Here is a 25729-nt window from a genome sequence, read left to right on the forward strand (position 1 = left end):
TTATAATAATTTTTAATATGTTGTCCCTAATCCCGTAGTACCCATGTACTATGCCAGGATTAGCTGAGCGGAGCGGGCTCCTGCTTCTGTCTGCTCCGCCAAGCTAAGAGAACTGCATGACACTAAGAGAACTGTGCTCAGCTAATCCACACTCCGCTCCGCTAATCCTGTCATAGTACATGGGTACAGGGTACCCATGTACTATGCCAAGAGTTAGTAATTGTCCGGGGAGCACGGGCAGGAGCAGCAATAAGTGCTCCTGCCCGTACTCCCTGCACTGCTGCGGCCCTATTCATAAAATGGAGGTACACCGCTGAGTAGTCAGCGGTGTAGGGAGAACAGAGTTTTAAGCGCACACTGAATGGTGCACTTTAGGGATATAAAAGTACAATAAAAACAGAAAATTTATAAAGTATATTAGAAAAATGTTATTTAGGGGATTAGGGACAACATATTAAAAATTATTATAAACGTTTAGTTACTCTTTAACCTTCCGATGCGTCTATAATAATAAACTGGATAGTCTACCCAGTTTTTTATATTTATATAGGTTATTTTAGATGCTGTACTAGTGGACAGGGGGCCCACCTTTTTTTCAGGGGCCCACTAGGGGATTCCCCTGTTCCACTGTGGGCCGATCCGAGCCTGAATATATTATGACTCTGCACAGAAGCTATATATTTTCATTTATTAGCAGGCATTGGGAACGGCTTTCTTGATCTCACAGAATGGTACCTGATCCTGTCATTGGCGAGATATAAACTGTATTCCTCCTACACAGAGAAATGATATGCTCTTTTGCATATTGTATGTTTGTGTTGTGGTACATGTTGTTAAATTTTATAATGTATTGCGTGCCTATACACCTATTAGTCATCATAGAAAGAGGATTCCTCTCTTGGGATCTCCTTTTATTAGCTGCAACGTAGGGCTGCTGCAAAAAACAGCATTATGCTATGGAGGACCCGCACAACCATGGATTAAATGGTCTTTTTGTGCATTTGAACTGGCACCATGTACGGTAATAACCTATTTCTAGTGTCGCGGTCCTAGTTGATCACTAACGGGATTTCCACTCTGTTTATATCATTCACATATGAAGTATACTTACTGCGCACAATATACGGATGAATATTATTGGCTTCTATACAGACAGCTACTTGAGAACCATAAAGGCCACATATGGGTATACCTATTACTCTGTATCTTCCTCCTATTTTCATTCTGTCTATTAATTCGTCTATGGAATACATAATTCAGATAAAGTTGAATACAGTCTTAAATGTAGTACTGTAGACATACTGTATTAAAGGTATGTTGACATGCAGCATTTTATGTTATATTTTGGCTTCTGTAGTAATTTATCGCATCAGGCAGATAATACATTGTAATGAATGGTTTCTTTAAAGATCCTGTTCACATATTGCAGTAAGATAGGCTGCAGTTTTGTATAGCTGCAGTATCCCCAATTTGGTTGGTGCACAAAAGAGGCAGACTGACTATAGAACTCACAGGGAAGCTTCTCGGTGGGCCGATGCCCAGGGGGCCACAGGCACCAGCCATGGTAACTGTGGTATTTGGCACTACTGGTGTGGTATAATGTACCATGATATGCTATTGCAGGCCCTGCCTACCTTCTGTCAGTTTGGACCCGACTACAAAATGGGGTTATTTTTAGTTTTTTCCAGGACCACTTTAAGTTCCCAGTCTGCTCCTGTCCATGAACAACATCCACACCCAAAGAATAGGTGATAACTAAGTGTATAATTGAGGGATGTACTTCCGCTTCACGTTCAGCTTGACAAAGCTGACTGTGAAATGTGTGTTGGGCATATGGTGTCCTCTTGGTACCCAATATATATTGGTGATATCTTGCTTATTTTCATATCCTCGTACACATATGTGTTTTAGATTTTCATGTGAATAAACATATTTTGTGGGATATTCTTTTGCTTTTTTGTTTTCCAAAACACATTTATTTTACTTATTTTTTTCTATGTCCCACTAGGGGACTAGAACATGCAATCTTCTAATCTCCTAAATAATACTTTGGAATACTTATGTATTCCAGTCTATTATGTCATTACTGTATGTCATTTACTGTTAACTGACTGTTAAAGGGCTTCTGTCACCCCCTAAACTCATTTTTCATTTTTCAGTACAATGGCAAACAATTGGCCTAATCTGGATGATCATGCCATACACATGTAATTTCATCTGAAAGTTTCCAACCTGGCCGATCACATATACAGCAGAGTGGAAATTAGCCATTTCAACCACTTTTATCTTGTGTATGGTCATTTTAACCCCTTTCCGGAACGGCGTATAAGTGTTTAAAGGGCTTCTGTCACCCCACTAAACTCATTTTTCATTTTTTGTCTACTTAAAATCCTTATACTGCGATTTAACAATATATAATGCTCTTAATCTTTTTCGTTCAGTAGTTTCTTAAAAAAACTGACTTTTATAATATGTAAATTACCTCTCTACCAGCAAGTAGGGCGGCTACTTGCTGGTAGCAGCCGCATCCTCCTATCAAAAAGACGCCCCCTCCTCATGTTGATTGACAAGGCCAGCGAGCGCTCTCGTCCTCTGGCTGGCCCTGTCTGCATTTTAAATCTTGCGCCTTCGCCGTACCGGTCTTCAGTCGGCGCAGGTGCACTGATAGGAGGAAGCTCGCTCGGCGCTCCTTCCTCAGTGCGCCAGCGCCGGGTGTAGATGTGACGTCATCGGCGCAGGCGCATTGAGGAAGGAGCGGTCGAGCAAGCGTCCTCCTCTGTGCTGAAGCGTCCTCCTCGACTGAAGACCGGTACGGCACAGGCACGAGATTTAGAATGCAGACAGGGCCAGCCAGAGGACGAGAGCGCTCGTTGGCCCTGTAAATCAACATGAGGAGGGGGCGTCTTTTTGATAGGAGGATGCGGCTGCTACCAGCAAGTAGCCGCCCTACTTGCTGGTAGAGAGGTAATTTACATATTATAAAAGTTAGTTTTTTGAAGAAACTACTGAACGAAAAAGATTAAGAGCACTATATATTGTTAAATCACAGTATAAGGATTTTAAGTAGCCAAAAAATGAAAAATTAGTTTAGGGGGGTGACAGAAGCCCTTTAAACACTTATACGCCGTACTAGAAGGGGTTACAATGACTAATTTCCACTCTGCTGTATATGTGATCGGCCAGGTTGGAAACTTTCAGATGAAATTACATGTGTATGGCATGATCATCCAGATTAGGCCAATTGTTCCAAAGTACCGGAAGTCAATAAAAAAAAAACTGAGGGGCACATTTATTAAGACCAGCGTTTTAGACGCCGGTATTAAAAAGCCCTATAGCTGGCAGTGGATCTGCCGAAGTTTAGAGGCGCCGGCCTCTACATAACCACCGCCGCTTCTAAATGTAAGAAAGCTTCCTTGCTGTCTTATATTTAGATCATTTTCTATGCCTAAAACAAGTGTAGAAAATGGTAAAATGAGATGGGTCTGCTGGCCCTTCCCCGGCCACGTCCACTTTTTTAGACATGGCGTGAGCGGGCAGAAGACCAGGTGTATTTCTGTTTAATAAATGACCCCCTGACTCCCTGGTCACCCAGTTTAGTCTGACATGTTGATGGTGGGTTCGTTTGTATGAACACTACAATGAGGTTGGTTATTCTGTCATTTATATGGCAGGCTTTAGTGCCTGATAGTAGTGATTACATCAAGAATTAAAATTTGCCTAATTCAACACAAATGTATAAACACATTTTTCTGTTAAAATGTTATATACACGATAAAGAACAGAGTTTACCTCTAAGAAACACTACATAAGACTGGAAACGGTAATTGTCATTTGTTGCACACTGTCCTTGGAAAATACGCAGTGCTTCTGAATCTATGAATTCAATCACTTGTTTGTCTAACAAAACAGATATACAAGTCATTTACTTTTATTGGGTCACCTTGAAATAACGCACTTTTATCACTTACCACCAAGAACTCTGTATTTCACATCTTCTTTTAAAGGTGATGCACATAAGTCACAAAAAAAGTCTTGTCGCACAGTTGCTGACTCTGTAGCCCCAGGAGTGTGGATGCGTATGTACCGGAAATCTGATGCATGTAAAAACATACATACTTGATAAATCTGCCACAATCAGTCTATTGTTGACATCAGGGGTGTATCTATCACGAGGCAAACAAGGCATTTGCCAATGGGGCGGCAAAATGCCTTGTTTGCTTAGTGATAGTTACACAATATGCTAAATATTTTTTTTGCCCCTTGTCCGATCCGACCCTTCACTATGCGAGCGGCATCGCCGGCGCCGCATAGTGAAGGAGTTGAAAGACTTACTTCCTCCTCCTCCTGACTTCCTCCCGACCTCCCCTGCCTTTTGCGTCCGCGTGTTGCCGTCGTGATGTCACACGGAGGTGGAGTCACGGGCCGGCAACGCTAGGGTGAGCCTTATCTCCTCCAAGTGCAGAACAGATCCTGCACACGGTCACCGTGAACACTGAGGCCAGGCCCCGGCCACCAATGCACTGATCCCTGAGCCTGCTGTCTTCAAAAACTGTAAGTACTTAAATTACAGTAATTCACAAAAAAATCAATTACTTAGTTGTTTTATGGGGTAAGGGGGTTGGGACCCGTTGGGTGGTTAGAGGGGGGAGAATTAGGGAGGGGTTAATACTGTACTATCTCTAGCTCTAACAGGAAAGGGTGGAGTCTAAAGAGGAAGGGGTGGGGTTTACAGAGGAAAGGGTTTGGCCTTGACAGGAAGGGGTGGGTCAAATTTATATTAGGGGGTGCCCGAGTTTAGTCTCGCCTAGGGCAGCACAAAACCAAGATACACCACTGGTTGACATTAAACACAACCACATAAAACGGAATAATGAATATAATGGAGCTCGAGTCTGTAGATATATGCCGCCTTCACATATATCTAGCCTTAGATGGGCAGATTTGCTGCCCATAATGAGTTCTCATCTACACTCATTATGCTTTAACTTTTCAGTGTTATTGATAAAATGTTTCGGCTTAGGGCTCTTTCACACCTGCGTTCTTTTCTTCCGGCATAGAGTTCCGTCGTCGGGGCTCTATGCCGGAAGAATCCTGATCAGGATTATCCTAATGCATTCTGAATGGAGAGTAATCCGTTCAGGATGCATCAGGATGTCTTCAGTTCCGGTACGGAACGTTTGTTGGCCGGAGAAAATACCGCAGCATGCTGCGCTTTTTGCTCCGGCCAAAAATCCGGAACACTTGCCGCAAGGCCGGATCCGGAATTAATGCCCATTGGAAGGCATTGATCCGGATCCGGCCTTAAGCTAAACGTCGTTTCGGCGCATTGCCGGAGCCGACATTTAGCTTTTTCTGAGTGGTTACCATGGCTGCCAAGACGCTAAAGTCCTGACAGCCATGGTAAGTGTAGTGGGGAGCGGGGGAGCAGTGTACTTACCGTCCGTGCGGCTCCCCGGGCGCTCCAGAGTGACGTCAGGGCGCCCCAAGCGCATGGATCACGTGATCCATGTGATCACGTCATCCATGCGCATGGGGCGCTCTGACGCACGGACTGTAAGTATACCGCTCCCCCGCTCCCCACTACTACTATGGCAACCAGGACTTTAATAGCGTCCTGGGTGCCATAGTAACACTGAAAGCATTTGGAAGACGGTTCCGTCTTCAAATGCTTTCAGTACACTTGCGTTTTTCCGGATCCGGCAGGCACCTCCGGCAACGGAAGTGCATGCCGGATCCCAACAACGCAAGTGTGAAAGAGGCCTTAACACTAGACTTTCTCAAGCCATAATAAACATCACACAGTGTGACCTTATATACCTCCTCCATAAGGGGTTGTACCAATTTTCACCAATAAAATACTTGTATATAAGCTATAACAAACTAAAACCAATCATCGTTATCTATATAGAGGAACATTATATCATCCCCTTCCATAGGGCCCCTTCTTACATCTTTCCCCATGCGTCATCCATATACATGTGAGTTGCAGCATGGCCGCCGTCACGTGTCTCCTCAGTGTGATCAACAGTCCACTGCGCATATCCTTATCCTACGTGTCTTACGTTTCATTCACCGGACTGCAAATATCACGTCGCGTCTCTCTTCACGCAACTTTATTGATAGGGACAGCAAAATACATTAACCTCCGTTCCTATTCTCCACCACCACATATGCTTTTCTCTTTACAGGCGCTGAATACAGAGTAGTTTAATGTAAGTCACCTTTAGGGCCCTATGAGTTCCTGTCCTCTGTATATGTAGCTTTAGGGGGGTTTTCTATATTTTTTATATATTGAGTAAATAGAAGGATTTTAATCACTGTAGGTGATGTATTGGGTATATATATAATATATTGAGTAATATGATTATTTGAATCACTATAGGTGATAGAATGGGAGTTGTTTATTTTATCCTCTTTTTTGTTTTTTGATTACAGTGAGTTGAGGACTGGTGATGCTGGGCGCATGTCTCCATTGCGAAGCATAGAGGGATGGCTATCTACGATCTTCCCCCCTTTGTATGAAAAAGCACACAAATTGGGAGCCATGTTGTGGACAGGATTTAGTGGTGCTGTGGCTGATGTAGGGTGTCGTTATTTGACACCTGTAAAGAGAAAAGCATATGTGGTGGTGGTGGAGAATAAGAACGGAGGTCAATGTATTTTGCTGTCCCTATCAATAAAGTAGCATGAAAGGAGATGCGACGTGACATTTGCAGTCCGGTGAATTGAATGTAAGATACGTAGGATAAGGACATGCGCAGTGGACTGTTAATCACGCTGAGGAGACACGCGACGGCGGCCATGCTGCAACTCACATGTATATGGATGACGCATGGGGAAAGATGTAAGAAGGGGCCCTATGGAAGGGGAGGATATAATGTTCACCTATTTAGATAACGATGATTGGTTTTAGTTTGTTATAGCTTATATACAAGTATTTTTTTGGTGAAAATTGGTACAACCCGTTATGGAGGAGGTATATAAGGTCACACTGTGTGATGTTTATTATGGCTTGAGAAAGGTTTGTGTTAAGCCGAAACGTTGCCTGTTTGCTGTGCTGATCGGGAATAAAGAAACTTGCACAAGGAAGACGTTGGTCATAATGTTATTTTATTCCTATCCTGTGGATAGGTCATCAGTATGTGATTGGTGGTGGTTTGACACCCGGGACCCCTGCCAATCAGCTGTTCTGAAAAGGCACCGGCGCCTCTGTGAGCACTGCGGCCTTCTCACAGCTTACCAAGCACAGCGCAGTACATTGTATAGTGGCTGTGCTCGGTATCGCGCTCAGCCCCATTCACTTGAACCTGACCTAGGAAAAGCAGAGAGAAGGCTGTGGTGCTCACAGGAGCGCCAGTGCCTTCTAAAAACAGCTAATCAGCGGGGGTCCCAGGTGTTGGTCCCCCACCAATCAGATACTGATGACCTATTCAGAGGATGGGTCATCAGTATTATGTCTTGGAAAATTTAGACTAGCACATTCATATACATAGTCACAGGTGCATATCCATCAAGCAAACATGGTTGATAAAAAAATGGCTGCACAACTTTACACATACAAACAATAGAGCTGAGAAATGGGGATCATTCTAAATTAAAGTGGTATTATACCTACTATAGATGGAAGCTATTAGCGCACATTTTTGATCAAACGTGTGTCGGGCCCATCTACCAGGCGTTAACATTATGTCAGCAGCACATCACCTGTTTACATTGGAAGATGTGCTGCTGGCACATGATAACTTTTGGTGCCGCATAAAAAAAAAACTACAGTAGTTGAGAAATTGCTTATTTCTAGGCTGACCACAGCTCTATATACAACAGGAAAGGTTGTTTAGACGATCATCAACCCATGTAAAAGTTCCTTATGCCAAACCTCTAATGAAACATAAATCACAATAAGAAAAAAAAAAAAGCTAATTTTATATTTAGAGTTTTTACCTTTTGACAAGGGGCACTTTGTGTCAGAGCACAAAAACCTAGCTCCCTGGGTATATTTATTAACTGGTGACATAGCTGTGACTGTTCCTTCCATCATATAAAGTCTTTGAGATCTATAGTCCAAGGGGAACTCGCTGAGGCTTAAGTGATAACCAGGTAGGTCAGGCAGATGTGTAACCTTTAAAACCACATGTATCTAAAAAATAAAGTAATGAAGAATTCTTTTACAGCACTGCATATGTATGTTTAGAAAAAGTATACCTGTGCCCTATGGTACTGCTTGCAAACACTGTGTAGGTATCTCCCCAGAAACTTGAGAAATGACTTCTGCCTATCCCTTCACCTAGAGTGTAGACCTAAAGGGGTATTCACAGCTGAGAATGACCTCCTCCCTGGCCTATATGGGGTTGTTGTAGGATGTACTGTTTTTGTAACTTCCATAGAAGTGGATGAGAGTTATGGAAACAGAATAGCACAGTAGGCTACGCTGTTTCCCTAACTTGTGAGATGCAGAAACTGTATTTGCAGCTGCAAATGTAGGTGCACAGAATCACAGGGATGTCTCACTTCGACAAATGGCATTTATCATGTAGAGAAAGTTATTACAAGGCAGTTACTAATGTATTGTGATTGTCCATATTTCAAAAAAAGGATGAGTGGTCACTCATATATCTGGACACACACAGGATCAATGTAGCATCACTGAATATATTTATTATGTGGATGCAAGTGTCAAAGGGAATAAATGCAAGTAAATACGTATACTATATGACAAGTCGTACCGATGACTCCAGAATATAAAATATATATAAAAAAATATATACCACAATATCAGATATAAAATTAATAATAATGATCCTGCCACTCTGATGATGAGCTGGATAGGATAGCTGCTAAACAACGGATAAAATAGCTTGGATAAAATTCATTCTCATCTCTACTTGTAGCAAATGACTGTGGCCTCCTAAATACCAATATGGAAATAAAGATTAGTGACTGCAAACATAAATTTATGAGCTGTGAGTCAAAAAAGTCCAACTACGGTAAAGTCTGTAAATTCCAGTGCAAAGTGATTAAATTATGCAAAAATGATCAAAAAATCAATGAAAAATGTATAGCATGAACCTATAAGTGTCTATGTGCTCACAAAAAAATAATTGAATCAAGGTGATGAATCATGAATTGTCCACATATGGGGAGGTTATGCAGAGATGGTAATATAATCCCTGGAGGGGAATAAAGTTCACTGTATTACTTGTTGTACAATGTTGCAATATTGCAATCTAAGGTATCCAATTGGCAATACAATCTAGCAAGAGGTTTCCGTATTAGGGATTATAGCATACTATTTCACAGGTAAATGGTCCTGTACTCATATATATCAGGATGATGTCCAATTCGTGGCGTCCCACGTGGTGTGAGTGATAGGTAAGCTTAACTCTGCTTGTGAGCTGTTATACGGAAATTTCACCGATACCTTGCTGGTGCGAATATGGCCAGTTGTAGCTGGTAGGCGAATCCTGCAGTCAATAAGGGGTACTTCTTTAGCTGTTCCGGAGTCACTCTATAGTGGGTTCCCTATTTGTCTTGGGCGTCCCTCGTGTCTCCGTCAGTACTCTGTGCGGGTAATTCGGCTTCACTGGCTGTCTGCTACTTCCGGTAGCACATCAGACACTAACGAGAGGTCTGGACTCCTTTTAGGTAGAAAGCGCTTTCTTTACCCATGGCTGTAACAGCGGTGTTAATTTTTCTTTTGCCGGTTATTGCCAAATATAGATCTTTAATCCTCCCCGCCAGACGCGTTTCGAAGGCTATCCTGCCTCCTTCCTCAGTGGCTCTGTTTGATCTGTCTGGCTAGCCGGCTTTTATTCCTCCATCTCGTAAAGGGGCTCTGTAGAAAACCCGGAATGGGTCTATTCCTAATAGACGCAGTTCTCTGTCGATTGCGATTATAATGCGTTTCTCTTGCGTCTTTTCTGTATTGATGCGTTTTCTGTTCCTAGGTATCTTGAGCTCATATGTAAACCTTTCTATGGATTCTTTTAAGTATCGCTGGTTGCATTTTGCCATCGATTCCACAGTAGGACAATTCCACAATAAACCTAAGGAAATACATGACACAAGGATATCTTTCTATAAATCTGCAGTATCCTAGTTTTTTTGCTTGTCAAAATAGCTCATAGAATACTTGTCCTGACTGTTTTTCGTTATCAGATATGAGATAGAGTATCTTCTTTATCCATGTGTTGAGGAGTGTCCCCTATAATATATGTTATTTATGAATTAAAGCTGTAGAATATCAAGCATATATCCCTCAGGTAGTCAGTGGTGTTTGGGGGATGTGTGGGGTAGATGGATTAGAGGCGGAGGCCTCCAGACCAGGAGGGGTCATAGTGCTGGTAAACAGCCTGACTAGTACCCCTCGTGAACCGGAGGCATACACCCCCTATAGAAACCCAAATATTTCCAGTTCGGCATTTAGACCGGCCGGTACTAAACTGCCGAATTCGAAAATCTTTCTTGATTCGGCTCTGGACATTCGTGCAATATGATTGCCTCCCCTCCAATGGCGTTCTACCTGCTCGAATGCTGCAAATTTTAGGTTTTTTGGATCTTGGTTATGGGACAGTTTAAAGTGTTTAGAGTGTGTTTTTCATATCCCTTTTTTATGTTGTTTATGTGTTCCGCTATTCTGATTTTGAGGGGTCTTTTAGTCCTGCCAATGTATTGTTTAGCGCATGTGCATTCAATTATATACACTTCTTCTGAGTATGGCGATACCACGTGTGACACTTTTTTGCAGCCTAGGTGCGCAAAGGGGCCCAAATTCCAACGATTTCACAGGGCATTTTTTACGTATTTGGATTCCAGACTTCTTCTCACGCTTTAGGGCCCCTAAAATGCCAGGGCAGTATAAATACCCACAAGTGACCCCATTTTGGAAAGAAGACACCCCAAGGTATTCTGTGAGGGGTATGGTGAGTTCATGTAAAATTGTATTTTTTGTCACAAGTTAGTGGAATATGAGACTTTGTAAGAAAAAAATATATATAAATAATCATTTTCTGCTAACTTGTGACAAAAAATAAAAACTTCCATGAACTCACTATGCCCATCAGCGAATACCTTAGGGTGTCTACTTTCGGAAATGGGGTCATTTGTGGGGTGTTTCTACTGTCTGGGCATTGTAGAACCTCAGGAAACATGACAGGTGCTCAGAAAGTCAGAGCTGCTTCAAAATGCGGAAATTCACATTTTTGTACCATAGTTGTAAACGCTATAACTTTTACCCAAACCAATAAATATACACTTACTGCATTTTTTTTATTATCAAAGACATGTAGAACAATAAATTTAAAGAAAAATTTATATAGAAATGTAGTTTTATTTGAGAAATTTTACAACCGAAAGTGTAAAATGTCATTTTTTTGAAAATAATTCGGTCAATTTCGATTAATATAAAAAAATGTAAAAATGTCAGCAGCAATGAAATACCACCAAATGAAAGCTCTATTAGTGAGAAGAAAAGGAGGTAAAATTAATTTGGGTGGTAAGTTGTATGACCGAGCAATAAACCGTGAAAGTAGTGTAGTACAGAATTGTAAAAAGTGGTCTGGTCATTAAGGGGGTTTAAGCTAGGGGGGCTGAAGTGGTTAATAGATGGTGCTATTTTAAGACCCAAATTAGGGGCTTTGGTATAAACTATAACTGGTGTTATAGGGACCAAAGGGCCTATAATCTTGTCCTTCTGAATTAAGTGCCAGTGGTTTTTTATAATTCGTTAAATTTTTTTACGCTGTGCATTATACGGCAGTATTATGCGGAACTTATTTTCTCCTTGTTTCCTCTCCTCATCAATCGGATTAACTTTAAAGAATTAATTTCTGTCCATTTTTCTGACTTTTTGCAACGCATTTTCAATCACTGTGTCTGGATAGTTTTTTGCCTGAAATTGTTTTTTCATATTAATAGCTTCCTCTTCAAATTTTTCTCCGCTGGTACAGTTCCTCTTGATCCTGCGGAACTGACCTGATCCTGCGGAACTGACCTGACATGTTCAACAGCCAAGAGGGTAGATGACAGCTGGAGAAGAGGATAAAGCTATTTCTTGCCACCGTTTTCTGGTAAGTATTACATATATAATGCTCTAACTGAGTAGTAATCAATATATCTAGGAATTCTGTGCGGTCTTGACTGATATTTGAAGAGAAAGTGAGATTATATGGGTTATGATTCATTTCTTCTAGGAAGGTGCACAGCCGTGTTTCTCCTCCCTGCCAGATAAAGATGACATCATCGATGTACCGTTGCCAGAGCACCAGATCCGACCCCAGCTTGGGTATGATGGTCTCTTGTTCCCATTGCGCCATAAATAAATTTGCGTAGCTGAGGGCGAATCTGGTGCCCATGGCGGTACCCCAGATCTGCAGGTAGTATGCACCCTCGAAGAAGAAATAGTTATGTGTGAGTATATGCCTCACACCTTCTGCCAAAAATGCAATTTGTTGATCATTTAGGTCGCCATGATTTTTCAGTTGTAATCTCATATTCTCTATCCCCGTTCATGGTTGATGATGGTATAGAGTGATTGTAAATCTAAAGTCCCTATCAACCAGTGTGGTTCCACTTTCAAATTTTCCAAGATTTGTACGATTTGTGCCGTGTCTTTAATATACGCATGAGTATTCTTAACCGTTGGTTGAATCAGTTGGTCGATGTATTGGATAGATTAGATGTCAGTGAATCTATACCTGATATAATCGGGCGTCCTGGTGGTTCTGTCATGTTTTTATGTCTTTTTGGCAGGCAGTAAAAAATGGGTAGCCTTTGTTGGGTCCCTAAAATCAAATCAAATTCTTGTTTAGTTAGTAACCCATATTCCCAGCCTCTCTTACAATATTGAGTCAATAATTCTGTGAATTCTTCTGTAGGGTCTTCGAATTCGGCAGTTTAGTACCGGCCGGTCTAAATGCCGAACTGGAAATATTTGGGTTTCTATAGGGGGTGGATGCCTTCAGTTCACGAGGGGTACTAGTCAGGCTGTTTACCAGCACTATGACCCCTCCTGGTCTGGAGGCCTCCGCCTCTAATCCATCTACCCCACACATCCCCCAAACACCACTGACTACCTGAGGGATATATGCTTGATTTTCTACAGCTATAATTCATAAATAACATATATTATAGGGGACACTCCTCAACACATGGATAAAGAAGATACTCTATCTCATATCTGATAACGAAAAACAGTCAGGACAAATATTCTATGAGCTATTTTGACAAGCAATAAAACTAGGATACTGCAGATTTATAGAAAGATATCCTTGTGTCATGTATTTCCTTAGGTTTATTGTGGAATTGTCCAACTGTGGAATCGATGGCCCACAATGTTATATTTATATCTATATTTATTTTCCTAATATACATTTTTAACATTTTTTGCAACATAGATCTATTTATATGTCATTTTCATATATGTGAACATATTATTGTTTATAAAATGAAAATGCAACCAGCGATACTTAAAAGAATCCATAGAAAGGTTTACATATGAGCTCAAGATACCTAGGAACAGAAAACGCATCAATACAGAAAAGACGCAAGAGAAACGCATTATAATCGCAATCGACAGAGAACTGCGTCTATTAGGAATAGACCCATTCCGGGTTTTCTACAGAGCCCCTTTACGAGATGGAGGAATAAAAGCCGGCTAGCCAGACAGATCAAACAGAGCCACTGAGGAAGGAGGCAGGATAGCCTTCGAAACGCGTCTGGCGGGGAGGATTAAAGATCTATATTTGGCAATAACCGGCAAAAGAAAAATTAACACCGCTGTTACAGCCATGGGTAAAGAAAGCGCTTTCTACCTAAAAGGAGTCCAGACCTCTCGTTAGTGTCTGATGTGCTACCGGAAGTAGCAGACAGCCAGTGAAGCCGAATTACCCGCACAGAGTACTGACGGAGACACGAGGGACGCCCAAGACAAATAGGGAACCCACTATAGAGTGACTCCGGAACAGCTAAAGAAGTACCCCTTATTGACTGCAGGATTCGCCTACCAGCTACAACTGGCCATATTCGCACCAGCAAGGTATCGGTGAAATTTCCGTATAACAGCTCACAAGCAGAGTTAAGCTTACCTATCACTCACACCACGTGGGACGCCACGAATTGGACATCATCCTGATATATATGCGTACAGGACCATTTACCTGTGAAATAGTATGCTATAATCCCTAATACGGAAACCTCTTGCTAGATTGTATTGCCAATTGGATACCTTAGATTGCAATATTGCAACATTGTACAACAAGTAATACAGTGAACTTTATTCCCCTCCAGGGATTATATTACCATCTCTGCATAACCTCCCCATATGTGGACAATTCATGATTCATCACCTTGATTCAATTATTTTTTTGTGAGCACATAGACACTTATAGGTTCACGCTATACATTTTTCATTGATTTTTTTTAAATCATTTTTGCATAATTTAATCACTTTGCACTGGAATATACAGACTTTACCGGAGTTGGACTTTTTTGACTCACAGCTCATAAATTTATGTTTGCAGTCACTAATCTTTATTTCCATATTGGTATTTAGGAGGCCACAGTCATTTGCTACAAGTAGAGATGAGAATGAATTTTATCCAAGCTATTTTATCCGTTGTTTAGCAGCTATCCTATCCAGCTCATCATCAGAGTGGCAGGATCATTATTATTAATTTTATATCTGATATCGTGGTATATATTTTTTTATATATATTTTATATTCTGGAGTCATCGGTACGACTTGTCATATAGTATACGTATTTACTTGCATTTATCCCCTTTGACACTTGCATCCACATAATAAATATATTCAGTGATGCTACATTGATCCTGTGTGTGTCCAGATATACGAGTGCCCACTCATCCTTTTTTTTAACTATTTTCGGTGATTTGAGTGCGACATCAGTTTGGAGCACCTTGCCACCCCCAATCAGAGGAAGAGCCGTCCTATATTTCCCCTATTGTCCATATTGCCTGCTTTGCTGGCTTAATTCATTTTTTCCATCACTTTATACACTGCTTGTATCCAGGGATTACGACCACCCTGAATTACAGCTGTGGTTGCATAGTATAAGAAAAAAGCACTGGTGCTGATGAGCTACGCAGTCCTGGCTACCAGAGAGACTGGCACTTTTTCCTATAGTATGCTTCTGGAAATGAGTAGTGATGAGCGGCAGGTGCCATATTTGAATTTGCGATATTTCATGAATATTTTGCTATATATTCGTGATATTTTCGCTAATTCGAGACTTCATTATATTCGTACAATGCTATTATATTGGGAAAAATCGTCATTGAAATATTCGTGTGCGCATGCGCATTTTTAACATAAGATAAACTATATTAAATAAAGAAGAATATTCGAATTCAGTAATGACTAAGATATTTTAGCCTTCTGACACTGGCCCACAAGTAATGGTCCATTACCGGCCTGCTTTTTGCTTGTGGGCCAATGTGAGAAGGCTAAAATATCTTAGTCAGTACTGAATTGGAATATTATTCATTATTTAGTATAGTTTATCTCATGCGAAAAATCGGCAATTAAATATGCGCGTTAATCGAATCACGCGTAAGGGCGTTAAGCAACTTTCCTATTGGGTTGGCTTGGTAGAACTGTCGAATATGTAGAATATAGCACTATATTCGCAATACTAATATTATTACATTTTTTTCTTCATCTGAACCCATTACATTTACTATCACTAATGGGTTCAGATGAAAAAAAATAAAAAATAATAATATTCGTTTTAACAAATATATATCAATATATTCAAAATATTCACGAGAAAAGTTTGCTATTCCAATATTCGCGCTCAACACTAGAAACGAGCAGTGTATAATGTGATGGAAAAAAGAATCAAGCCACCAAAGGAAGCAATATGGATAATAAGTGTACATTAGTAAGTGCCTTGTATTCACTTTCTCTACATGATAAATGTCATTTGCTGAAGTGAGACGACCCTTTCAATGGAGAATTACTATGAAATCATTCCTAGAAGAAATGCCCGTACCTGAGCCTCCGTCTGGTATTCTGCAATCAAGGAAAGAGTTCTTACTGCAGCATCACACACCTAAAATACAAATTAAATTGTCACTAGAGTAATAACATGTGGTATATAGTAACAGAATCTGTAAAACATACCGACTGGAAGATGTTAGCCGCCCTTACTGGCTCATGCAGTATGTAGTTTCCAAGAGTAGCATTCAGCTCAGTGATATCCATGGGGTTGACAGAGATTACAAATCGGTAGACAGCATAACTTTGTCCCGACTCTACAGAGATATAAATGTCAGCTAGTCATATCACTCGAGAAAACATTGTCCGCCAGTGTGGACAGGATTTAAAGGAAATGTTGCTTGTTCCCGATTACTGGCCTGTACAATCGTGCCACCGATCAGCCAATAAATGAGCAATCATTGGTTTGTCTGCTGATATGTATCTTTAATCAGGCTGAAACATGCCCAATAATCTGCAGAACATCTCCCGGTGTAATCAGGAATGTGCTGCTGATAAATATAGAACTGAATGAGGGAGGAATGACTGTGGTAGTGATCATTCCTCCTCATTCACTTTGAGTCGTCTGTGTAATGGGCCAATGCAAATCAGCATCAACTTTTTTTGTGGTCCCGAGAAATAAAAAGATTTGACAATGCGGTCCCCAGATCAAAACAGTTGTGCACCCCTACAATGGAGGCTGTAAAAATCCCCATGCACTGAGCTCCTCCTAGTTGCTGCTGTGCAAAATGCTCCAGCTCTACATGGAGAAGGAGGTCACCACAGGCCTCATAGCAGTGGCACGGTCTGCTTCCATGGTGAGTACACCACTAGAATGGAATATCTGTCACAGGAAATCTGGTCTAGATAAGGGAGTGGTCTTCTCAAAGAGGTGGTGAATTGGAGAGGTTTCTCTGTACTCGAAAAGAATAAGTATTCCATCATACACTCCTCAACAATTAAATTTCAGCACCAAGAAGGAAAAGTCATGGAATTATGGAAATCACAGGATCAATAGACCTGTTAACCCCTTGATGACATGCGCTGTACATGTAAGTCACATGTCATTTCCTTAAAGATGGCGCCCACTCTTCTCCTGCTGGGGGGGGCTTGCTGTTTTACCTGAAAATAATGGGCGCTTTGAAAAATGAAAGGTGGAATCTGATTGGTTGCTATGGGCAACTAAGCCAGTTTTCCTTTACATCAGTTTTAATAAATCTCCCCCAGTGTCTGTGATTGGCAATAATGTGAGGCGATCAGAGGAGCCGTTCATTCCTTGTGATAGCTCTGTCTCTTATGAAGAATCTATGGCTATAACAGCCGCAGTTCTTATTAATGCCTGCAGGTCGCATGGCTCCATAAGACCATAGCGCAACTCCCATAGGCTGCAATTTATTGCAGTCTATGGGATCAGCGATCTAGCAATAGCTTGTTAAAGTCCCCTAAGGGGACTTAAAATATGGGTAAAAAAAAGTTTAAAAAAATATATATATAAAATTCACCCCACTTTTCCCATAGTAAAAAAATAAATAAATAAGAATTTGTACTGCCATGCCCCAAAAATGCCATACTATTAAAATATAAAAGTATTTATTTCATTCGGTGAACAGTGTAATCGAAAAAAAGTAAGATGGACAATTTGCCATTTTTTCATCTCTTCACCTCCTCAAAATTTTTTGTAAAATATGGCAATGCAATTTTTTTTCAAAGTTTTAAAAAAAGTATATATATATATATATATATATATATATATATATACACTGCTCAAAAAAATAAAGGGAACACAAAAATAACACATCCTAGATCTGAGTTAATAAAATATTCTTCTGAAATACTTTGTTCTTTACATAGTTGAATGTGCTGACAACAAAATCACACACAAAAAAAAAAAGGAAATCAAATTTTTTAACCCATGGAGGTCTGGATTTGGAGTCACCCTCAAAATTAAAGTGGAAAAACACACTACAGGCTGATCCAACTTTGATGTAATGTCCCTAAAACAAGTCAAAATTAGGCTCAGTAGTGTGTGTGGCCTCCACGGGCCTGTATGACCTCCCTACAATGCCTGTGCATGCTCCTGATGAGGTGGCGGTCAGTCTCCTGAGGGATCTCCTCCCAGACCTAGACTAAAGCATCTGCCAACTCCTGGACAGTCTGTGGTGCAACGTGACGTTGGTGGATAGAGCAAGACGTGATGTCCCAGATGTGCTCAATTGGATTCAGGTCTGGGGAACGGGTGGGCCAGTCCATAGCATCAATGCCTTCGTCTTGCAGGAACTGCTGACACTCCAGCCACACGAGGTCTAGCATTTTCTTGCATTAGGAGGAACCAAGGGCCAACCGCACCAGCATATGGTCTTACAAGGGGTCTGAGGATCTCATCTCGGTACCTAATGGCAGTCAGGCTACCTCTGGCGAGCACATGGAGGGCTGTGCGGCCCTCCAAAGAAATGCCACCCCACACCATTACTGACCCAATGCCAAACCGGTCATGCTGGAGGATGTTGCAGGCAGCAGAACGTTTTCCACGGCGTCTCCAGACTCTGTCACGTCTGTCACATGTGCTCAGTGTGAACCTGCTTTCATCTGTGAAGAGCACAGGGCGCCAGTGGCGAATTTGCCAATCTTGGTGTTTTCTGGCAAATGCCAAACGTCCTGCACGGTGTTGGGCTGTAAGCACAACCCGCACCTATGGACGTTGGGCCCTCATATCACCCTCATGGAGTCTGTTTCTGACCGTTTGAGCAGACACATGCACATTTGTTGCCTGCTGGAGGTCATTTTGCAGGGCTCTGGCAGTGCTCCTCCTGTTCCTCCTTGCACAAAGGCGGAGGTAGCGGTCCTGCTGCTGGGTTGATGGCCTCCTCCACGTCTCCTGATGTACTGGCCTGTCTCCTGGTAGCGCCTCCATGCTCTGGACACTACGCTGACAGACACAGAAAACCTTCGTGCCTCAGCTCGCATTGATGTGCCATCCTGGATAAGCTGCACTACCTGAGCCACTTGTGTGGGTTGTAGACTCTGTCTCATGCTACCACTAGAGTGAAAGCACCGGCAGCATTCAAAAGTGACCAAAACATCAGCCAGGAAGCATAGGAACTGAGAAGTGGTCAGGTCACCACCTGCAGAACCACTCCTTTATTGGGGGTGTCTTGCTAATTGCCTAGAATTTCCACCTGTTGTCTATCCCATTTGCACAACAGCATGTTAAATTGATTGTCACTCAGTGTTGCTTCCTAAGTGGACAGTTTGATTTCACAGAAGTGTGATTGACTTGGAGTTACATTGTGTTGTTTAAGTGTTCCCTTTATTTTTTTGAGCAGTGTATATATATATATATATATATATATATATATATATATATATACAGGGCTTTTTTTCTTAGAGAAAAGGTGGTGGAACTCACCCCCCCTCCCCTGGCCACGCTCCTACCCAACCCTAGGACCGCCCCCCTACCCGCCCCTAAGACCGCCCCCTACCCACCCCTAGGACCGCCCCCTCTACCCAACCCTAGGACCGCAAGTAAAATTTGGGGGGGGGGGGGGGCTATAAAAGTCCAGCCCAGCAAAGAAACCCCCCAGATGGGGATGGCACTGGATCTGGGGATGGCACTGTTAATGGGGGGATCTGAGGATGGCACTGTTATGGGGTGGAGGATCTGGGGATGGCATCCACAGATCCCCCATCCTATAACAGTGCCATCCACAGACCCCCCCCCCATCCTATAACAGTGCCATCCACAGACCCCCCCACCCCATAACAGTGCCATCCACAGACCCCCCCCCACCCCATAACAGTGCCATCCATACACCCCCCCACCCCATAACAGTGCCATCCACAAACCCCCCCACCCCATAACAGTGCCATCCACAGACCCCCCCACCCCATAACAGTGCCATCCAGAGACCCCCCCACCCCATAACAGTGCCATCCACAAACCCCCCCACCCCATAACAGTGCCATCCACAAACCCCCCCACCCCATAACAGTGCCATCCACAGACACCCCCACCCCATAACAGTGCCATCCATAGACCCCCCCACCCCATAACAGTGCCATCCATAGACCCCCCCCACCCCATAACAGTGCCATCCACAGACACCCCCACCCCATAACAGTGCCATCCATAGACCCCCCCCCACCCCATAACAGTGCCATCCACAGACCCCCCCCCCCACCCCATAACAGTGCCATTCACAGACCCCCCCACCCCATAACAGTGCCATCCACAGACCCCCCCCCCCCCCACCCCATAACAGTGCCATTCACAGACCCCCCCACCCCATAACAGTGCCATCCATATACAGGTACTTTAGCCAATAGAAGCCTGCAGGTCTTTCACTCATATCCCAACTGCCATACACACGGTCACATGACCCTTATCAGCCAATAGAAGCTTGCAGGCCCTTACTAGAGTAAGGGTCAGAGACAATTAGGCTAAACTGTACGGGAGTTATATCTGTTGATCTCGCCAAGAAGCTACTCCCATCCTAAAACCGCCTAGCCCCCACTAGGGCAATAGACCTGACACCCCTTCTCTCAGTAAAGAGCAATACGCACAAAAGAGTGTGTGAAAGAATTTTAGTAACACTGTCTCACTCATTTTAAAAGAGATGAATAAAAGCTACGTATTATTTTATCTCACATGGTACACTCAGTTCACGATATAATGTTTATTTGAGACTACTTAGCTAACAGATAGTCTGTCAAGTAAGACAGTCTATACTACATCGGATATTTTTTAATCTTGCAGGCCCTTAGTCTCGACACACAGTTTTACACCAGGTTTCCATAACAACCCAGCCATTTTTCTTAACTGCTGTAGGTCACCTTTGAAGAGGCAGAGTGCTGTGGAAGACACTGTTAAGGGAGCGGAGTGCTGTGGAGGTCACTGTTAAGGGCAGTGTCGGACTGGGGTACCTAGAGCCCACTAGTCAAATTAATTTTGGGGGCCCACCGTACGGATGCATTCAAATATAATAATTTTAAAATTTTAGTTTTTTTATATGAACATAGGCTGGTTGAGGTGCTGTACATTGAATATATATGTATGTAGTGCAGTAAGTCTACTTTGTTATGTGCCACTTGTGCATGGGGTGGGAGACGAGAGGCCCACCTAGCCCAGGGGCCCACCGGGGGATTCCCCTGTACCCCTGTGGGCCAGTCCGAGCCTGGTTAATGGGATGGGTTATTGTGGAAATCACTGTTTAGGAGATGGGGTACTATGGAGGTCACTATTAAAGGGTGGGCCCCTATGGAGGTCACTCTCAAGGGGGTGGGGTGCTGTGGAACTCATTGTTTAAAAGGTTGGGCTACTGTGAAGGTCAAAGTTAAGGGGGTGGGCTGCTGTGAAGGTCAAAGTTAAGGGGTGGGCTGCTGTGAAGCTCCCATTTTAAGGAGGCGGGGCACCGTGGGGGGCAGTGTTAAGGGCTGAGGGGCTGTGGAGGTCACTGTTAAGGGGGCAGGCCACTGTGGAGGTGTGACTGTTAAGGCAGCAGGGTACTGTGAGGTCATTGCTAAGGTTGCAGGGTACTGTGGAGGTCACTGTTAAGGGAGCGGGGTACTATAGCAGTCACTGTTAAAGGGGCAGGCGCTGTGGCGGTCTCTGTTAAGAGGGCAGTGAACAGTGGAGGTCACAGTTAAGGGGACATTCCTTATGGAGGTCAGTGATAAGGGGCGGGGTGCTGTAGAGGTCACTGTCAAGGGGGTGGGCTGCTGTAAAAACTCACTGTTAAACGGGTTGGGTGCTATGAAGGTTAAAGTTAAGGGAGTGGGCTGCTGTGGAGGTCCCATTTTAAGGAGGTGGGGCACTGTGTGTGTGTGTGTGTGTGTGCGCGGGGGTGGTTAGTGTTAATGGGTGGGGGGCTGTGGAGGTCACTGTTAAGGGGGAAGGATGCTGTAGAGGTCACTGTTATGGGGGATACTGTCGATATCTTTTAACGACACACACAAACATTAAATTAAATAAACCTGTGTGAAGCCGGGTCCTTCTGTTAGTAAACCATAAATGTGGTATCCCTGTAATCGTACTAACCCGTAGAATGATGGTAACAGTGATAAATAAACCAAGGTCTCTCAGTTTAAGGATTCTGTCTTTCTCAGTTTTTGACAAGTGTCGCTAATTGGCACGTCATCGAACAGGAGGCATCACGCAATCATCCCACAAGACTAGATCAGATTTTTGGGGTTTCATGTGGATAAAAAACTTTACGTTTAATCTGGCTTTATGCCCCTCCCACGCGCCACAGGTTGGAGCTAGGTGCTGATCAAAGTGACACCTGCTACTTCTTCGATTTGCATAACCTTATGGCTTGTCCTTCTTGGTGTTGGGGGGGGGGGGGGGGGGGGAGTTCCTACTGCTGAGGTACGTTTGTATGGCTGCCCGGCCTTCCACCCAGCCATATTGTATGACCACCCGGCCAGCCGCACGTTTGTATGCCCGCCAAGCTGCAGCTTTGAATTGCCGCCCACCACCCACCTCTGAGAACCGCTGCTGCCTGCCTGCAAGCCAGAGTCAGAAGTCAGGACCCTCCTGCTTCAGACTCCCTGCCAGCTTTGGTGAGTCTGATACCCTGGACTGTGCCCCCTAAACATACACTGTTAGTGGCACAGTACAAGGGTATAAGGGGATACACCTGTACTGTGCCTCCTAACCTCTACTATGCCCCCTTATACCCTATAATGTGCCTGCTACCCTGTACTATGCCCCCTTATACCCTATATCCAATCACTGTATGGAGTCATCATCTAGTCAGTGTATGGAGGCGTTATCCAGTCACTGTATGGAGGTGTTATCTGGTCACTATATAGCGGTGTTATCCAGTCACTGTATGGTGGCGTTATTCGGTCACTGTATGGCATTGTTATCCAATATGGTGGTGTTATTCAGTCACTGTATTTAGGCGTTATCCAGTCATTGTATGGCGGCGTCATCCAGTCACTGTATGTAGGTGTTATCAGGTCATTGTTTGGCGGTGTTATTATTTGGTTGGAGGGCTAATATATTTACAGTGTATACTGTAGATTCCAGTATATTATGCTGTAATGTGGCCTGTATTTCCCAGTAGAGTAAATGAGCCTTGTAGAAAACAGTCCACACCACTGACCACCAGGACCAGCCTTTTGTAATATAGCCTACAGTACATGGCAGCCTCCCTTCTCTGCCATGTTGCTCTGCTGTGTACTAATGCTTATTTTGGCACACTTAAGCTGGGTTTACATCATCTTTTTGCCATGCGTTTAACATTAACAGATGACTCAGATTGATGTCATACAGTGGCATATATAGGATTCCATTGTAAAAGAAAGTACACTTTTTTTTGCCAGACTCTGCAGGATACAAAAGCGTGGTGTGCTGCGTTTTTGTATCCCTTTTTTTCCAACGTATACGTCACACAGATGGTAAAAAGGTGATGTGAACCCACTCTTACATATGCACACATGCAATGCCAGGATGGTCATGAAGAGGGGGCCCCATGCAAAAATTTTCTGTGGGGCCCAGTCAGTTCTAGCTACGCCCCTGAATCACTTACAGAAAAGTGTGTGTTTTTATTTATTTGTATGCTTGGAAAAAGCAAGATTGTGGATACAACCTACAAAATCATCCTGTTTGCAGTTTTCATGTTGGCCACAAGATGTCAGCTCAACCAAGCCTTCCGGCATTGTGATGCTCCATATAGGACTGGTATTGAAGTACAGATGCAGTAAACCTTCTTGTCACAGTTTGGGGGGGGGGGGGGGGGGGGGGGGGGGGGGAATATACCAAAAAGGAATATAGCAGCACATAAACAATGAAAATGCCTCTGTCTGTACAGGTCCAGCTCCTGAAAGCATCCAGAGATATAGCGGCCACATATAACAAATGGGTGGTACTAATCTACCAGAGCTGCTTGTTAGCAGGTCTGTGCTCTGGTTCACAGAGCAGGGTCCAGAGTGGAGGACCCCCTCTATAATGTTGGTTTGCCCTAATAGAGCATATGGACAATGAACATTGATGTCACAGTAACAGGGATAGTAAACAAAGCGATGTTACAACCTATGATAAAGCCTTAAAGGGGTGATCCGGTTGATAAAACCAATCCCCACAGGAAATTGGATAACTATTAGATCAGTTGGGGTCCTACTACTGGGACCCCACTGATCATGAGAATGGGGTATCCGGTACCCCTTTGGAGCCCCCGAAATGAACTGAGCGACAGGTCAGATCACAAGAAGGGTACCCGTTCTTGTGATCGGTGGGGATCCCAGTGGTAGGACACCCACTGATCTAGGAGTTTTCCCTTATTCTGTGGTTAGGGGATAACTTTAAACAACTGGAATAGCGTTTTAACGAGATTGTCCAAGATAATAAAAGAATGAGACAAAAGCAGGGAATGTGTTCAGATTAGGCCCCTTGCCTCGGATTCACAGCATGAGTATGCGGCGGCTTCCGTCCTGACCTCCCAGCACTGACTAGGTCACATAGCATTATATTGATTTATGATGCTATGTAATCCTTACAGTTCTGGCATGTATTGGATAACACTGACATAATGCAGGGTTACATAGCATCATAAAGCAATATAATGCTATGCAACCCCATCAGTGCTGGGAGGTCAGGACAGGAGCTACTGCATACTCACGCTGCCAGTCCGATGCGTGGGACTCGCTCGTCTGAAAGCGGCCTAACAGAAGATCCTATACTCACCAGCTCAGTCCTCTGGGCTCCACCGCCGTGAGAGAAAAAGGGTTGCTAATCTTTGTGTAGGGACCAACGTTGCATCTTTTTGTGTTTTGTTGATTCATATGCCAGATTTTACAAAATTGGATGCGGCTTCTGTTTTACTGATGAGTCTGTGCCTAGAATGTCTAAGGCTACTTTTACAGAGGATCGCAAAACGCTTACGTTCAAATTAATAGATCCTGATGCATCCGTTCCGTTCGGGTGCGGTTGTATTAAATCGAAACTGAATAAACCGGATCCGACACTAAAAACATTGTAAGTCAATGGGTGCCAGATCAGTTTTTTTCAGATTTGTTTAGTTTCACAAACTGGACACAAAACCGCAGCTTGCAGCGGTTTTGTGTCCAGTCATAAAATTTAACAAACCGGAATGGAAAGCATCCTGATCTGGTATGTTCTGTTTTGTCCCCATTAACAATGAATAGGGACGAAACAGAAGCATTTTGCCCCAGTTTTGAGATTCTCTACCGGATCTCAAAACCGGAATGCAAAACGCAGAAGTGAAAGTAGATTAAAAAGTGATGCAGATTGGTAGAATTAGGGTTTTTACAATGTTTTCTGACTCACTCAAAGAGTGCATTTCTTTTTAAATGCTCTAGGTGTGTTGGTTTTAAAGAGATGTTGCGGTATTAATGATTTTTTTTGTCAAGTGCCCGCAGCCTGCCTGCTGAAACAGAAAATTCATACTTACCCGCTCCTCGCCTCTGTGCTGCCACCGCCATCTCCATCTTCTAAGACTCGCACTGTTTACATCTAGCTGGACATGGATATGGTCACATGCACCGCTCCAGCCAATGTCTTCAGTGGTGATGTAATCACAAGCAGCATGTCACCACTGAAGCCAGCCATTGGCTGGAGCCGTGCATGTGACCATGTTCATGACCAACCAGATGCAAACAGCGCAGGAACTGGAAGAGGGAGACAGCAGAAGCAGTGCTGAGAACCGGAGCAGGTAAGTATGATCTTCTGTTTCAGGAGGCAGGCTGCGGGCACTCGATTAAAAAAAATCATTAATA

At 43.2% G+C, this 25729-nt stretch overlaps 1 protein-coding gene across 1 annotated transcript in view; it reads right to left on the reverse strand.

Annotated features, from left to right (window-relative positions):
• MCMDC2 (minichromosome maintenance domain containing 2) overlaps positions 1-25729 on the reverse strand; it is a 48974-nt gene that overhangs the window by 16546 nt on the left and 6699 nt on the right. Inside the window, exons 2-7 of the mRNA XM_040433871.1 lie at positions 16139-16269; positions 16008-16067; positions 7942-8137; positions 3969-4091; positions 3790-3897; positions 1112-1240 (exon numbers count right to left, since the gene is read on the reverse strand). Of these exons, the coding sequence (XP_040289805.1) occupies positions 1112-1240; positions 3790-3897; positions 3969-4091; positions 7942-8137; positions 16008-16067; positions 16139-16269 (747 nt within the window). The remainder of the gene's footprint in view (positions 1-1111; positions 1241-3789; positions 3898-3968; positions 4092-7941; positions 8138-16007; positions 16068-16138; positions 16270-25729) is intronic.

This window comes from Bufo bufo, chromosome 5 (assembly GCF_905171765.1).
Source record: "Bufo bufo chromosome 5, aBufBuf1.1, whole genome shotgun sequence".
Lineage (NCBI taxonomy): Eukaryota > Metazoa > Chordata > Amphibia > Anura > Bufonidae > Bufo > Bufo bufo.